Source organism: Cnephaeus nilssonii (genome assembly GCF_951640355.1).
Source record: "Cnephaeus nilssonii genome assembly, chromosome: 23".
Lineage (NCBI taxonomy): Eukaryota > Metazoa > Chordata > Mammalia > Chiroptera > Vespertilionidae > Cnephaeus > Cnephaeus nilssonii.
Genome location: NC_137094.1, coordinates 17913321 through 17928972, shown reverse-complemented (window position 1 = coordinate 17928972; position 15652 = coordinate 17913321). Strand labels below are relative to the sequence as shown.

The following is a 15652-nucleotide window of genomic DNA, read 5'->3' as shown; positions in this document are numbered from 1 at the left end:
TTCTACTTTGCTACCTACTCCTCTTCTGTCAGACATCTGCATGCTGGAATGTGTCAGGGCTCAGTCTGGAGGTCTCTTCTTTTCTCATTCTGTATTCTTTCCCAATGAGACGTCATCATTCACATGGTCATAATCTCATATGTTGATCTGGCTAGACCTCAACTTTCAACTCTGTAGTTTAGAATCCAATGTAGATTGTCCATGGGCAGCTCAACCCTCATGTGCCCAAGTCAATAGTGGAGATGTTCCTCTCAAAGACCTCTTCCTACTCCCCGCACCACCTTACCAAAAGTCACCTCCATTTACCTGCTTCCTTATGATAGAATGTTTAGAATACACATGTGAGTGCCTGGACGATCACGCTGTCTGACACCCAACACTCAGTAACGTTACCTATGTTTGCTACCACCAAAATGCATCCCAGATCTGTCCTCTGCCCTGCATCTCCTCAGCCATAACTCTAGCCAATCTCCACCGAAAATTCTCCCCCTTCCTCAGCGGAATCCCTCATAGTTCCCAAGGATTGCTTGGTTTTCAAAGCTTTACACATACTGTTCCCATGAGTTGGAATACTCTGCCTCCACCCAGGTGCCCACAGATGGAAGTTCTATTTCTAACCCCGGAAAACAGACAGTGGCTTGGCAGACATGCAGGATTCATGTAACTGTCCTCAGTACTATTCCCAATCAGAAAGTAAGGCAGTCCTGTCGGGACCTGCAGAAATGAACACTCAGCTGGGAGGTGTCAAGAACCAACTCGGAGGAAAACTGCTGAGGAAGTAGTAAAACATAGAATGTGGGTCACGAGTACCCAGGTTTACATAATACAAAAGGTTGCGTTTAGAATAACAAAACAATTATACGCTATACACACGTTTTGTTCATTTCGATGATCCTGAAAATCAGTACTTACCATGACAGGTAGGTGTATCAGACCAACCATTTTCACCACACTCTATGGAGCCCATGGTTTGTCCATCTCCGTTTTTATATCCATTCTGACATTCATAGGCCAACTTGTCATTGACCTTAAACCATGTGCCATTACTTTTGGCTCTGGCATTCTCAAATACTGGCATGCCACAAGATTCTAATGCATAATAGAATTGAAGATTTCACTTCTAATATTATTGAACGGACAATCGAATTACGTAAGTTCCATCCCAAGAATACAAAAGCTTTATCACTTAGCATGTGCTAATAAATTATGCATCATATACAAGTAATCTAAGCATACTAGTGATAAATCACTGTCCTAAAATTGTTACTCATAACAAAAGTTTTACCATCACTTAAATCAACCAAAAAATTTATTTTAAGAACATTTTTCTCAATGCAATTAAACTTAGACGTTTATGCCATGTTAGCAATAAAATAGGCCATAATAGATGCATTGTACTTTTTTTTTTTTTGGCAAAACAGAATAGCATTTTGTGAGTGTAGATGCCAAAGTTATTAGCAGTTGTGACATATATGCCAGAAGAAAATGAATTGGTTCAACAAAAAGTTATTTTTCAACAGTGAGAATAAACTTAACATTCCATACAATTAAACATTCTATATAATTCTCCTTTAACATATAATAACTTTTAAAGATCACATGCTAATTTAGCTTTTTCAGATATTTTTAATGACAGCATATTCTTTTATATTTTTTGAAGTCGAATATAAAGGTAGTTCTATATTTATAATTAGTATAAGAAAGCAAAATGTTAAAAAATGGTCTCAATTTTCTCTAACACTATATTGGAGTGGTGTTAATAAAAGTTTAAATAATTTACCTCATATTTTATAACAGACTATGCAGCTAGCTAGCTTAAAGTGTTAAAAGATAAACTAAAACTATAATAATAAAAATAATAGACACATTTCTTCTTTTCCTAATAAGAGTGTTGTAATGAATAGTTGATCACAACTTAATATAAAATGAGTCTAATATGGAAGCAACTTTCAGCATTTTTTCTTTGGCTGGTTCCCATGGTAACTATGGAAATGGAAAGCAATGAAAACAATAGGAATGGACATTTTAAATATCTACTTCACTTAGAGTGAATGAAAACTACCACTGCGTGGCTTTGGGATGAATAAGACAAAACGAGCAAACAGTTGTAGGGAATGTTCATAAACTCCGAGGCCATAAAGCAGAGAGATCTCTCCCTGTAAGGACTCTGCTTCTGTCTAGATGCATTTCTTAGTCTCCACTCACAGCACATTCATGCAGGTTTCCTACAGGAAGTGATGTCTCAGAAGAGGACCACCCCTGCCTAAATGAACACATCAACCACACAGTGACATTCCTCTGCACCTGTGCTCTATGAGCCCACATTTCACTGAAAAACCTAACTTTTAGGTCTAGGAACAAAGACTCTGAGAGGGAAGTCTGATCACCTGAAAACAGGTGCAACAGGGCAGGACCTCAGCTCAAACGGATGAGCTTACAGCGGAATACACACAGCCTCCCTAGGCAGTTTGCAAATCGCAGGATGTTTTACGGTGGATCAACCTTGAACGGAATGATGGACTTTTGTCTACCCTGCTAGTAATTCATTGTAAAAGACAAAAGGAAATTACATGTATTTTCTCACAATTTCTTATTTAGCTTTTTCGAGTAGAACTACACCAGCTTCCACCACCCCACAAAAAAAAAAAATCAGTTAAAGTAAACGTTTGTTCAACAGCCAGTTAAATAATGGACACCAGTCATGAATGACTTACTAATGCATCTGGGTTGAGCTGACCATCCATTCTGGAGACATGTAATATACCCGGATGTGTGACCATCTTCTGTTACATAATCTTGTCTGCACTCATATTTTACTTTTTTATTTAAGAGATAAGGAGGCTCAGAGTCAGCAATAAATCCATTCTCAATTTTTACCTTTGACTTTGAACATGTTTCTAAAAGGAAGAGAGCGTAAGGAAAAGGTAAGCATATGGTCAGCAAACAGTTTCCTAAGGACTCACACAACATTACAACCTGAGAAATAAGGGCATTTGTCAGTGAAAACCTGGAAAATTCCTAATCATCCAAAGCATTGTGTCAGAGAAAGTAGGTTATGAGTTTCCAAAAATGTTAAATCTAGATGTTGCATACATTTGGGGGGACTAAGCCAGATTTGAAACACTCAGGATGCCTTGTAAGAAATTACTAAAAATCGGTTTGTCTCATGATTCTGGAAGCCAGCAGCATGCCAGAGCTGTCCTAGCAACAGGCCCTTTCCTATGACCAATGGGGTTTCAATATTGCTAAGAGGGTGGAGCCTGAGTGTTCTCAGCCATGGGAAGCAATGGTACCTATGTGAGGTGATGGATGTGCTATGCAGCTCCATCTGGTGGTCATGTGACTACGTGTGCTTATGTCAAAATAGCAAGCTGTCCGCGTTAAATGTACGCGATTCCCATTTTCAGTTACACCCCATTCGTGCTGATAAAGGAAAACCAACTGGAAAACATAAACATCTGAGCAGGAATCAACTAGAAACCAAACACCAGAGAAAATGTACAGACTCAAAGGGTGGCTCATTGAAAATATGCACTAAAATGGATAAACACAAGAAAAGAACAATGAAGAGGGTGCCAGCCACACAGACAATGAGGAAACGGAGACAAATCTTTGAATACGACCTTGTGAGGCACACGGACACGGCCAGTGCCTAACTAAGGTTCCCGAGACATAGGGTCAACCCATGGCATTGCATTCTCAACGGGGCTTTGTTGGGAGGCGGGAATTTTCCAGATCACAGCCCGGGAAGGGAAAACCCAAGCAGACATGTCAGTCCTACTGAATAGGAGAAACCAACGCTGGTGTTCCCCAAGAGGCCAACACCACCAAACGCTGAATGACCATAAGCAGAGAGGAAAGAGCTGGATGAGGAGAGAGCTCTGCAAATCTGCACGGCGGTCCCTAGATTCTTTGGTGAACGCATCCCAGTAGAGTGCAGGGCGGAACCCCTGAGAACGGGCAGAGCACAACTACCAGAGGCAAGACCTGCCAGGAAACAACAAATTCCAAGACTCCAGGGCGCACACAGCACTGGGAAACATGCATATTCATCAGTCACATGGGAACAGGTCTTTAACCACAAATCACTTAGTACAGAGGCCAAAGAGGCCTTCTCCATCCAGGCCCTGAATAAGCTCATCTGTGTAATGGCTCCCCAAACCAGCCTTATTCATTGGAAAGCAAGCCTTGAATAGGTCAAGTTGAGCCAAACAACCTAGACTTCCAAAACAGAACATCAAGCCAGTAGGACAGGCGTCCTCAAACTACGGCCCGAGGGCCACATGCGGGTGTTTTTGCCGTTTTGTTTTTTTACTTCAAAATGAGATCTGTGCAGTGTGCATAGGAATTTGTTCATTTTTTTTTTTAAACTATAGTCTGGTCCTCCAACGGTCTGAGGGACAGTGAACTGGCCCCCTGTTTAAAAAGTTTGAGGATCCCTGCAGTAGGACTTGAGGTCTCCAACCTCAAACACCCCAGAGGTGCATTTCGGGAGGAGTCACTCGGGGCTGAAATTGTTGCTCTCAGAGACTTCGGTGCCCCCACCGTGGGCCTTTTGCTCCAATGGTGTGTGAACCGTCTCGCTGGGTTCCCAGAGCCCTCATGCGGGGTGATTGTCACAATCTCTGTTCTTTGTGTGGAAGATGACAGAACCTCCTATCTGACATCTTGCGCATGACACTGTTATTACAGGGTTGCTCTTTGTGGTCTTTTGCTGTTGCGTTTTAAAAAATTTATGTCTACCAATAGGCTTCCTTATTTTTCTATCTATATACCAAGAAACTAGTGTTTCCACTTATACACCCTTGAAAAAATAAAACCAAGTAGAGCCATTGTTAAAATAAGAAGGTGATAGAAACCTTTTGTCACAGTTACTCCAGGTGAGTCTTAGACAATCACAAACAGACTGGCTCTTAGACCAGTTTCCTTACCGACAAGGATGCATCTGGCAGGAGGGTGCCAGCCATTCTCCGTACAGGTCATTGAGGTCCGCTTGTTTTGAAGTGTGTAGCCAGGATAGCAATTAACATTTACAGATGCGCCCTGCAAATATTGTCGTGGAGATTGTGGACGATGTCCATTTTCCAAATAATTGAAAATGCATTTTCCTGAGAATTATAAAACAATGATAAAAACACATAAGTGGGGTCAAAAGAAATTAAAAACTATCTTTATAATATTTAAATTAGAATGCATAAGCATCAAAAAGTAGCACATAACTTAAGAAACACGACAGTTGCTACCAAATGTTTTTAGAATCCATATTAAATGGTATTTATCTGTAGTTTCCACAATTGAAATATGTATAAATGCTATAGGTAGGCTTGTAGAATCTATTTCTATTTCTCGTGCTGCTAATGAAGAACCTTGATGAAAGAGAAATCCAGTATTGGTCTTTCTGCTCAGAGACTCATCCTCCCACCTACGTTTCCCACCAGGCTTAGCGGTGCTCATGTCTGCTCTCTCCACTCGGAACTATTGCCCCGGGCACAGGACAGAGAGTTCACTCACTGCGGCAGGGCAGTTTCGGGGTCCATCCATCTTTTTTACAAGTGATGTAATCCCAGGCGCTTTCTGAATCAGTCACATAGTTTTCATCACAGTAATAGTAATACCATGTTCCTACCGATACTGGGAAGGATAGTCTATGCGCTTCTTCCCTATATAGGCGTCCATGTTTTATTTCTGGAAAGTCACAGGGCTTAACTAGCAAGTAAAACAAAGAAAACACAGCATAAGTCATGTTTCACCTTAATAAAAACGTAATGAGAGGTACCTTGTTTCATTGATGAATTATATATATTCTCACATGCACATAATTACAATCATTGCATTAGGCTTTCTAGGACAAGAAAGGTTATAATCTTCAGATGATATGAGTAACACTAGTTCCCTGATTATTTCACAATATAGACAAATACCGAATCATTACAGTGTGCACCTAGAAGTAACACAACACTTAGGTCAATGTTATCTACATAAATAACCACTCTCCTTGTCATTGTTATGCTCACTGAGGTCTGTGTCACGGTGGTCATGGCCTCCTCTTTAAGGCACCTGACTGTCCACATTCATTTGGCCTTGGCCTTGAATGAACACTGAGACATTGACCTGTTATGTGTATCATTTCATTTGTCATCCATGGAAGATCCAGCTTAAGTGGGGGCCCCTTTGACGATGAACTGATATACAAGGAACAGCAATGAGATTGTAGAGACAGAAAACACTGGGAAAAGGGGCAACCCCCCAGGAATAAAATTCCCTGTGGACTGAGGGGCATGTGTGACAGGGGATGGCTTTAGAAGGTGCACAATGTCCCCCACATTCCTCCCCCTCATACAAGGGAGCCCCGTGCCCCTCCCTTGAGTGAGGCCGGACTTAGGGACGCTCTTCTGAAGAGTTCACGTGGCCGAGGGGACCGTGTGTGACCAGGTCATCCATGCTCTGGAGGCACCTCCAGGGCCCTCAGGTCACTCGCTCTGGGGAGAGTTACCTCCACTCAGGCCTCCGATGGAGATGCCCAGGTGGACGGATGCAGAGGCTCCTGCACACGCCCTGGCAGTGGGCCCCTTGAAGCACATACTGCAGCCCAGCCCAGCTCCCCCCACCCCCACAACCTGGGCAGCATCCCAGGGAGTGACCCAGAACCAGGCAGCTAAGCGGCTCCCAAATGCTGACCCTGCCAACGCTGAGTTGGTGCCCTGACTTGGAATAGAACTGTGACCTCCTGGTTCATAGGTTGATGCTCAATCCCTGAGCCACGCCAGTCGGGCAGATGCCCTCTATTTTTAAGTTTAAGAGAAGTAATTGCAGAATTAAGAAGTGGGTCAACTTATGGAGGGAACTTACAGCTACATCTTGGAGGAGGATCCCAGCCTTGGTCAGTACATTTTGCCGTATTTCCCTGGGTGGAAGGGTAAAGGCCACTTTTACAGGAGTAAGTGATTTTATCTCCCACTCTGTATTTGCTCCTGTCAGCAACGAAGTGACTGTTTGCAATTCTTGGAGGGTCACATGTAATTTCTGAAAAGTAAAAGTACATGTCTATTATGCAGGAAACATTTGTAAATCATTGAGGACATGTGAATTATACAGAAATCACATGAAAATCATCGAGGACATGAGAATAAAGTGAATGTCATTCTTTTTGTTCTTTCCAAAGAGCTAAAGGGCATTCAAATGAGCACCTTGTCCTTACATATATATTCGCAACGATTATATAAAAACTAGTAGAAAATATATATGATCACCTAGACACAAGTGTTAAGTAAAATATGTCTCCAGTATTTGATGTTAATCGACACTAACCTCAAATGAACCTTAAATATGTTTATTTTTTGCCTGGCAGGTGTGGCTCAGGGGTTGGGTATCAACCCATAAACCAGGAGGTCATGGTTGGATTTCTGGTCAGGGCACATGCCTGGGTTGGGGGCTTGATCCCCAGTGTGGGGTGTGCAGAAAGTAGCTTATCAATGATTCTCTCTCATCATTGATGTATCTCTCTCTCTCTTTCCCTTCTTCTCTGAAATCAATAAAAATATATTTTAAAATATGTTTATTTTTTCTCTCACTTTAATCTGCTATACCTACCATACTTTCATATTTCCAATGCAGTCCAGTCTACATATCTAGTTTTCACTTCATAGTATAGCCACACTTAACACCAATGTTTGAAGTCAAAATCTACAAGACATATATAAAAACACACGTTTCCCTAAGAGACCAACCAAATACTATTGGGAGAATTTTGTTAAATTAATTAAGAAAAGAAGAACTTCTGGTGGTTGTTTTCAAGGAATGGGCATAAATCCCTTGACAAATTGTAATTCCCTACTCTCATAATCTCCATTACAGCAAATGCTGCTGTTAAAACATTGCCAGGGCAGGTGCTTCTATTCAAAATAATAATATCTCAGATTGTCCAAAGGTGTGAGGCCACATTTTTTTTCTACTGTTAGAAGCCATCATTAATATTTGGAAGATGAATAATAATTCCATGTTGGCACGCTATGTTGTGAATCAGTAGAAACATCCAGTTTGCACAGAGATGGATGAATTGGGCCAAAATTGGTTTTTATTTAGCCGGTCTTGGTACTTTTCATCATTCCTGCAAATGACTTGTTGTCAGAGATTGTCTCTTAATGAATGCAGAGACTTAAAAAATATATTTTTATTGATTTCAGAAAGAACGGGAGAGAGAGAGGAACATCAATGATGAGAGAGAATCATGGATTGTCTGCCTCCTGCACGCCCGACACTGGGGATGAAGCTCACAATCTGGGCATGTGCCCTGAGCGGGAATCAAACCATGACCTCCTGAGTCATAGGCCAATGCTCAACCACTGAGCCATGCTGGCAGGGCAGAGACTGAAGTTTTGATAAATTCCTCTCAACTAAAACCCCCAACGCTACAAAGCATAGACCAGATGGAAGAACAGTTGTGTCTTATCCCAGCGAAGGCTGTTTTAAGATGTCTTTTGTGACTTAGTTCCATATTTCTTACAAATGTGGGGAAAATAGATGCCTTTGGGAGGCCTTCCCCCCCGCAGGTAGGCCTTTCCATGGTCGCAGGCGAATAGGGAGCATGTTGGTGCAATGAGCCGAGGCACGGAGAGTGCCGTGCGTGCACAGGACGGATGGCGTGCACCGCAACAGGCATCCGTGAGAAAGGGGAGGTTACCTTGGCAGGACGGGGGCGGGGTCCACCCCCACTGGGTGCAGACGGTCTCTGCTCTTCCGCTGTAGCCATAGCCCGGGAGACACTGGTACTGAAGCCTCTCGTTCTCTCTATACGAGGCCTTCGGAAACGTGGGCTCTCCATGTTCGATTTGTGGGACTCGGCAGGAGATGCCTAAGCGCAGGGGGTGAAATTCCAAAGTGTCTGTTATGTGCATGAAGGGACTGTGCCCAAGACAGAGCTCCAGCAGGTCACCAGCCCTGTTTCCACTGGGCAAAGCAGGCAGCCCGGCAGCAGGTCTGTTTCGATTGGAATGCGTGCGGAATCTATCTGTCGCTCTTACCACTCACTTATTTTTCTTTATTGATTAAGGTATTACATATGTGTCCTTATCCCTCCATTGCCCCCCCCGCCCCCCTCCCGCCAAACCCGTTCATGCCCTTACACCCCTGGTGTCTGTGTCCATTGGTTAGGCTTATATGCATGCATACAAGTCCTTTGGTTGATCTCTCCCCTTCATCCCCACCCTCCCCTGCCTTCCCTCTGAGGTTTGAGCATCTGGAAGTTACCATTCTGACTGCAATCGTGCTGCTGATTCCATTGGGTTTGAGGATAACCCAGTTTTTCTGAATAAATAGTGGCCGTTAACATTCATCCACTATATATATAACATTGAACAGAGCTCTAAGCTGCTGTGATAAGCATTTTCGCTGAGTAACCTATAAAATTACATATTTTGTAATTGATGATATCTAGCTATTGATGATAGAGAAATGACTGACGAGCTATTCACTGTTGACTTCGTAAAGAAAAAAATTAATTGATCTCATTGTCGTGACAGCTCCAGAAAGTGATCGGCCTTCTGCGTGGGTGGTGTCATCATCCAAGTTTTCTATCCAAGAAAACACCGGGCATCATCTGGGGCACCCCCGTTTCTTCAGTAGTAAAACAGAGGTTGAAATGGTACATCCACCATAAAGTCATTTTGAAAGGATAACGAGATGACACGCATAAAGACCTCAGATGGATTGCTGGGAAGTCGTAAGTGCTCAATAAATGTTACTTAGTATCAGTACCATGTAGATTCTTTAGGAGGCACAGTGTCTTTGCGATGCCTAATTTCATGAGAAAAAAAAAACACATGAAAATCAACAGTATCTTACCCACACAGTTGGGCTTATCTCCACTCCACTGGCCGTTTCCTGAGCAATGTATTTCCGGAGGTCCGTCCAGCTTGAAGCCTGCGTTACACTCAAACTTGACCACCTGCCCGTAAGTATATTCCTGGTTCAGTTCGTATGCACTGCTGATGAGTCTCCCATTCTGCGGCGCTTCCACGGGTAAACACTTAACCACTGGAAAAGGAACGTAACTTTTTCTAATAGATTTTGGAAGTTGACCGTGAAAAATAGGTATCTACACAGATGTAGATATAAAAATCGGCAAGATAATATTGGAGGAAATTACTTAAATGTTTTCATTTTCTTTTTTTCTTAAAGAAGCATTCAATATAGCTGTTTGCTGGAGATAAAGTCCGCTAAGTAAAAACAAACAAACAAAAACACACACAATATTGAGTTTCTCTCTCATAATCCCCTGAATTTTAAATAGTGATAGTTGTGTGCTTTCTAGAGGTTAGAATCCAAAAGGAAAGAAAAGTAAGTTTTAGATTTCCCAAGCGCTCCTCCTTTAAATATTAGATCAGATGAGGTTGAATTCCTATTTGGTTACTGAAACACAGAATAATGTAGTAGTAAAAAGGTCAGATAGACAGTCTGTGCTATTTTAGAAACCATAAACAACAATTTGCAGAGGAAATATTTAATTATAGACTTGAAGGATATTTTAGTGTAAGCCATTTGAAAACATCTTCGGTATTTTTAGAATTGTATCTACCGTCACATAGAGGAATATCATTGGTCCATCCATCTGCATCACATTCTCGGAAATCGGTGTCACCTATCATCTGATACCTGAAAACCACAAATAGCAGGGTAGTGAGCTAATGCGTGTTTATAAGCCGCTTTAAATGCGATACCATGCTGAATGGCCAAACTCCATTTGAGGGAAAATTAAAAGCATATGCATTTTCTTCTTCCTCTTGCTCTCTGTTCTCATCTCTTAAATTCCTTTTTATCTTTCTTAAATTTTGTTTTTTCTTCCTTAAGAAAGACCCTCAAGCCTTAGGTAGACTAGAGATAACCATAATCCTTGGTTCATGATGCAAACTCTTCATTTCACCTACAATATGCTATTATTTTTTTCAATGAGTCAGTTAACCAGTTGCACTTAACAGTGTAATAAGCTTTCTGAACTGTCACCCCAAAACTAAAGCCATAAACATGATAGTAACCAACAGCTGACCTCTGTTGCCCCTCCTTCAGCCTTACTCCATTCTTCTCCCCTCCAAGATGGCGGCATTTTCTGCTCACTTGGGGCTTCTTCCCTAATCAAGGATCATGTCGGGGAAGATTCCTTAGTGTGGGGTTTCTGTCCAGCGCTTGTCCCCACCTCCATCCTGGAGATTCTTCCCAGAGTGTGGCCGTTGAGTCTGGTCTGCTTACATAGCCCATTCGATGTTGAATTTACCTACCATATTTTCCGGCATATAAGACGACTGGGCGTATAGAAGATTTTCCTGGGTTAAAAAGTTGTCTTATACGCCGGAAAATACGGTAACTGTGCCAACTCCTCAAGCCAGGCCTGAAATCTGAAATTCTCTCCTTGAAGGAAAGTTCCTTGAGGTGGGTGCAGAATGGAGGTCAATGCCAGAAGTTTTAATCCTCCTCACTGTTACAGCGGCGGCTGTGGGCCAAATGCTTTCCCCCCAGAAAAAATCCAGGAAGGGAAGGCACGTTGGTAACCACAAGAGAGAGAATGCTGAAAAGGGCCTTTCATTCACTCTGGGCAATTCTCCATAGACCCATGCTCCCTTCACCTGCGGATGAGGAAACCGTTCTGCCCAGTGCACTAGTGAAACAGACAGACTCCTCCTTAAGACAGACTCTGTCGTTCTTGGATTCTCATTGGTCTGTTCCTCATGCTCTGAGGGCAGGAAACATATCAGTGGGCTGGGTGCGGCCCCAGAGCTCGGCGTGCAGGTCGAGTCTAGGCCTCTGTCTCGGAGGGGAGCAGTCACTGGGTAGGAAAGGTGTCTCTGCTCCTCTGGCCCAGAAAGCAGGGTTCCTGCTTAGCACTTTCCATCTGCAGCGGAGACCCGCCCAGTCCCCCAAAGCTCTTTCAGCAATTCCACAGAATTGGCCCCAAAACCTTCCAGAGGGGGATGCGTAGGTGGGGGAGGGGAAGAGAGAAAGACTGTCTATGTGCTGATGGGAGGGGGTGGGGAGTGGGTAGGAATGGCTGCTGTTTCTGTGCCCCCAGCCAGGCAGAATACCAGACTTTTTGCATAATTCCTCCTTAACACTTCCTACTTAAAAGATAACAGAACTGGGCCTCCATACTAAATATCCTAACAAGCGGCTGGTATCAGGTGTTCGGCAAAGAGAAGGTGAGGGGGGACAAGGGTCAAGAGGTCAAGTTTACGGGCAGAAACCATGGGTGTAGCCCACCCATTCTACCATTACATCTCACACAACGGGGTCAAAAGATTTACATGCCCTCAGACAGGCAAAACACTACCGCCAATAAAACGGAACAGTAGCATAAAACACTTCAGGTGGCTGACCTTGCATGGCCCAGGGATTTCTTTTCCGCTGACAAATATCTAGTTCTGGTGGAGTCCCAGCTGAGTGATGGGGACAGTCACTCTTTGAGTCTATAACCCAGGACATCCATACTTTCTTTTTAAAATTGTGGTTTCTTTTTAAAAAAACAACAACATATTTTTTATTGATTTCAGAGAGGAAGGGAGAGGGAGAAAGAGATCGAAACATCAATGGTGAAAGAGAATCATTCATTGGCCGCCTCCTGAACACCCCCTACTGGGGATCGAGCTGGCAATCCGGGCATGTGCCCTGACCGGAAATCGAACTGTGACCTCCTTGTACTATTTCCGTATTGAGGAGAGAACACGGTATCCAGACATCATCCTTTCCATTATTTGACTTTAATTTTGGGGGTTACGTGTGTGCTGCCTATAAAAAGGCTCATAGAAAAATAGAGTCACCTTAAAAATATAAATTAGGACGGTTCCTATCTACCATATCCGTCATCAATGACCTCAATTCATACACGTGGTTTTAGAGTGACTACTTACCCCTCATCACACGTGTAAACTACCTTGGCACCGTATTCAAATTTATCTCCTTCTGCAAGTTCGAATGAACCAAAGGGCGTGTCTCCAGGGTGTCCACAGGGCTTTTCTGAAATGAGGAAAGGCATGCAGTACTAGGACCTCCCACAGGAAACACATTCACCTGAGACTTCACGGACAAGGAGAGTTGATGCTCTACTAGAGGACAGAACTGAGGATACGGAAAAGTGAAGAATGGCAAAGTCATTATTTTAGAATGGAACTTACCTGCACACTTTGCTTTTTCAAATTTGGAAGGTTACCTCCCCTTTTTAAAAATTATAATGTTTTTATTGATTTTTAGAGAGGCAGGGAGCGGGATAGGTAGACACATTCAGGAGAAAGAAACATCCTTGATTGGCTGCCTCCTGCACGCCCCCTACTGGGGATGGCGCACACAACATGGGTATTGACTCTCAACCACTGAGCACAGCAGCCGGGCTACCCACCTCTTTCAAAGAATAAAGACGGTGTCGTGTTTCGTATTTAAGTGATAACACTGACCTAGTTCAGCCAGTATTGCTACAGAATTAAACACTCCGTCTTTTCGCAACGAAACGTTTTTGTAAATGTGCGGCTGACTTACTTTCACATGTCTTGAATGGGTTGCGGGCCACCCACTCCCCTCCCTTGCATTCCATGGTGATCACGCCATATGTCCTGTACCCAGGGCGGCATTTGTAGGTGGCCTTCGTGCCTTCCGGGTAGCCCTGTTCAGACCAGGAACCTGTCAGAATTTCTGTCTGTTTTCTCGGGGGAGGCACTGTACAATCTACAAACAAGAAAAACAGAACAAGAGCTCAAAGCAGCTATTTAACTGGACAGTATGTTTAGGTTAGTTTTACTTTAAAAAATATACACACACACATTTACATACACACACACACACACACACATACACACACACACAGACAGACATTTATATATATACTAGAGGCCCGGTGCATGAAAATTCGTGCACTCGGGGGGGGGTCCCTCAGCCTGGCTTGGTCCCTCTCGCAATCTGGGACCCCTCGGGGGATGTCCACCAGCCCGCTTAGGCCCGCTCCCCTGTGGCTGCCTCTGCGGAGGTGTGGTGCCGGGACTGGGACCAGGCAGCCCTCTCTCCTGCCCCCTCTGCAGAAGGGGGGTGCCGGGACCACCATAGCTGGCCTGGTGGTGCAGACTCGCTGGCCCTGCCCCCTGCCCACTGGCCGTTCTGGCAGGTCGCTCTGGTCTAATTAGCGTGTTAGCTCTTTATTATATAGGATAAACGGTTACAGGTCCAGCCACATGGATGTCTTTATATATAAAACATATGTTTTAGCTTACAGAAATGGAAGCTGCATAAATCTGTAACAATAACGTTCCAGAGAAATAGTCATACTTCACTATATTGTTTTAACTGCCGCCTTGCACTCATTACATTGGAAAATATTTATTGGACACCAATCTACGATGTGAAGAAAAACACAATGAATGAAGATATGCCCTCATGGGGAGTGAGTTATTACATAAGTAATGAAAGATACAGGTACATTTTTTACAAATAGGTACATTTTTCTTTAGAAAAATAAGGTGATCCGAACACAAGAAATGAACAAGGATGCTCATTACTACTGCCAGTATTGCTAATATTTTTGATACTGACTACTGCTTAATTTAGATATAACTACTCCTGATGTTAGAATGATTACATTAGTAAGCCCTCAACACATTACTTTTCAAAATGGAAAATTTAAAGATGCATTAAAAAAAGAGAGAGAGAGAGAGAGAGGGAATCATGGACATGGACAACAGTGTGGTGATTTCGGAGGTGGAGGGAAGTGGGTGGAGGTGGAAGAGGGCATAGAGGGGGGAAATGGGGATGGAAAAATAAAATAAAATAATATAAATAAAGATGCATAGTTATCACCATACATAATTACTGTTTTGTTTTGTTTTTTTTTCATTGCCTACCTCCTTTCCTGACTTGGTTTTATACTAACGGTTTAATGTCCTATTCTAGAATTTCCTTTTTAAAGACAAGGTGAAAAAATAATCGGCGAGGACAGATCTCATCATAGAACAGATTCATTATTAAAACGCTCTACAGCGTTTCAGACAACAGAGAGCTGCCTGCGCAACTACAGAGGCACCAGTTTTCTTCGGAAGATTTCGCAAGCTTTGAGCACAGTCGTGTTCATGTTCGGGAACTTTGCAGTCAAGGATTCCACAGTGCAGTCTGGATTTCCGGAAGTGAAGTAAATGTACTTTTTCGCCACTAGGTGGTGGTAATACCTCACCAGGAAACCACCCAACCAACCTCCTCCAGCCTCCCAAGGGAGTTTTTGTTTTGATGTGGGGTTTTTTTGTGTTTTTTTGTTTTGTTTTGTTACATGTTAATGTTCATGTTTGTTTTTTAGATGAAAATTTTCTGTTTAACTACAGGCTAACAAGTGTTTTTTTTCCCCTTTTGATATTCAGACCGTTCAGATTATTAGAAAAATACATGAATTAAATTTCAAATGTAGATGCCAATATTGTGAGTCGAGAACTATTTTCCACTAATATAGTAACCTTTTGATAAACTTGCTTCCTATTCTGTTATTAAGCTAATGCAAGGGGAAAGGAATACAATTTTCTCAATTGATTTATTCGAGTGAAATTATTTTTACTCATGCAGCGATCTATCAAAAGAGTAATCCAGCCACACACACAAAAATATAGCCTGTTTGCTGGCCAGAGAGGCGATGAGTTTTCTT

General features: G+C 42.8%; 1 protein-coding gene across 3 annotated transcripts in view; it reads right to left on the bottom strand.

Annotated features, from left to right (window-relative positions):
• The window catches only part of LOC307094643 (complement factor H-like), a 33475-nt gene that overhangs the window by 11389 nt on the left and 6434 nt on the right, over window positions 1-15652 (bottom strand). For 2 of the 3 annotated variants that reach the window (XM_079763658.1, XM_079763657.1), the window contains exons 2-11: window positions 13516-13701; window positions 12894-12999; window positions 10574-10650; window positions 9841-10032; window positions 8681-8851; window positions 6850-7023; window positions 5512-5706; window positions 4932-5108; window positions 2715-2897; window positions 913-1089 (exon numbers count right to left, since the gene is read on the bottom strand). In XM_079763658.1, coding sequence (XP_079619784.1) covers window positions 913-1089; window positions 2715-2897; window positions 4932-5108; window positions 5512-5706; window positions 6850-7023; window positions 8681-8851; window positions 9841-10032; window positions 10574-10650; window positions 12894-12999; window positions 13516-13701 — 1638 coding nt within the window. The remainder of the gene's footprint in view (window positions 1-912; window positions 1090-2714; window positions 2898-4931; window positions 5109-5511; window positions 5707-6849; window positions 7024-8680; window positions 8852-9840; window positions 10033-10573; window positions 10651-12893; window positions 13000-13515; window positions 13702-15652) is intronic. The other variant, XM_079763659.1, reaches the window with a different exon arrangement.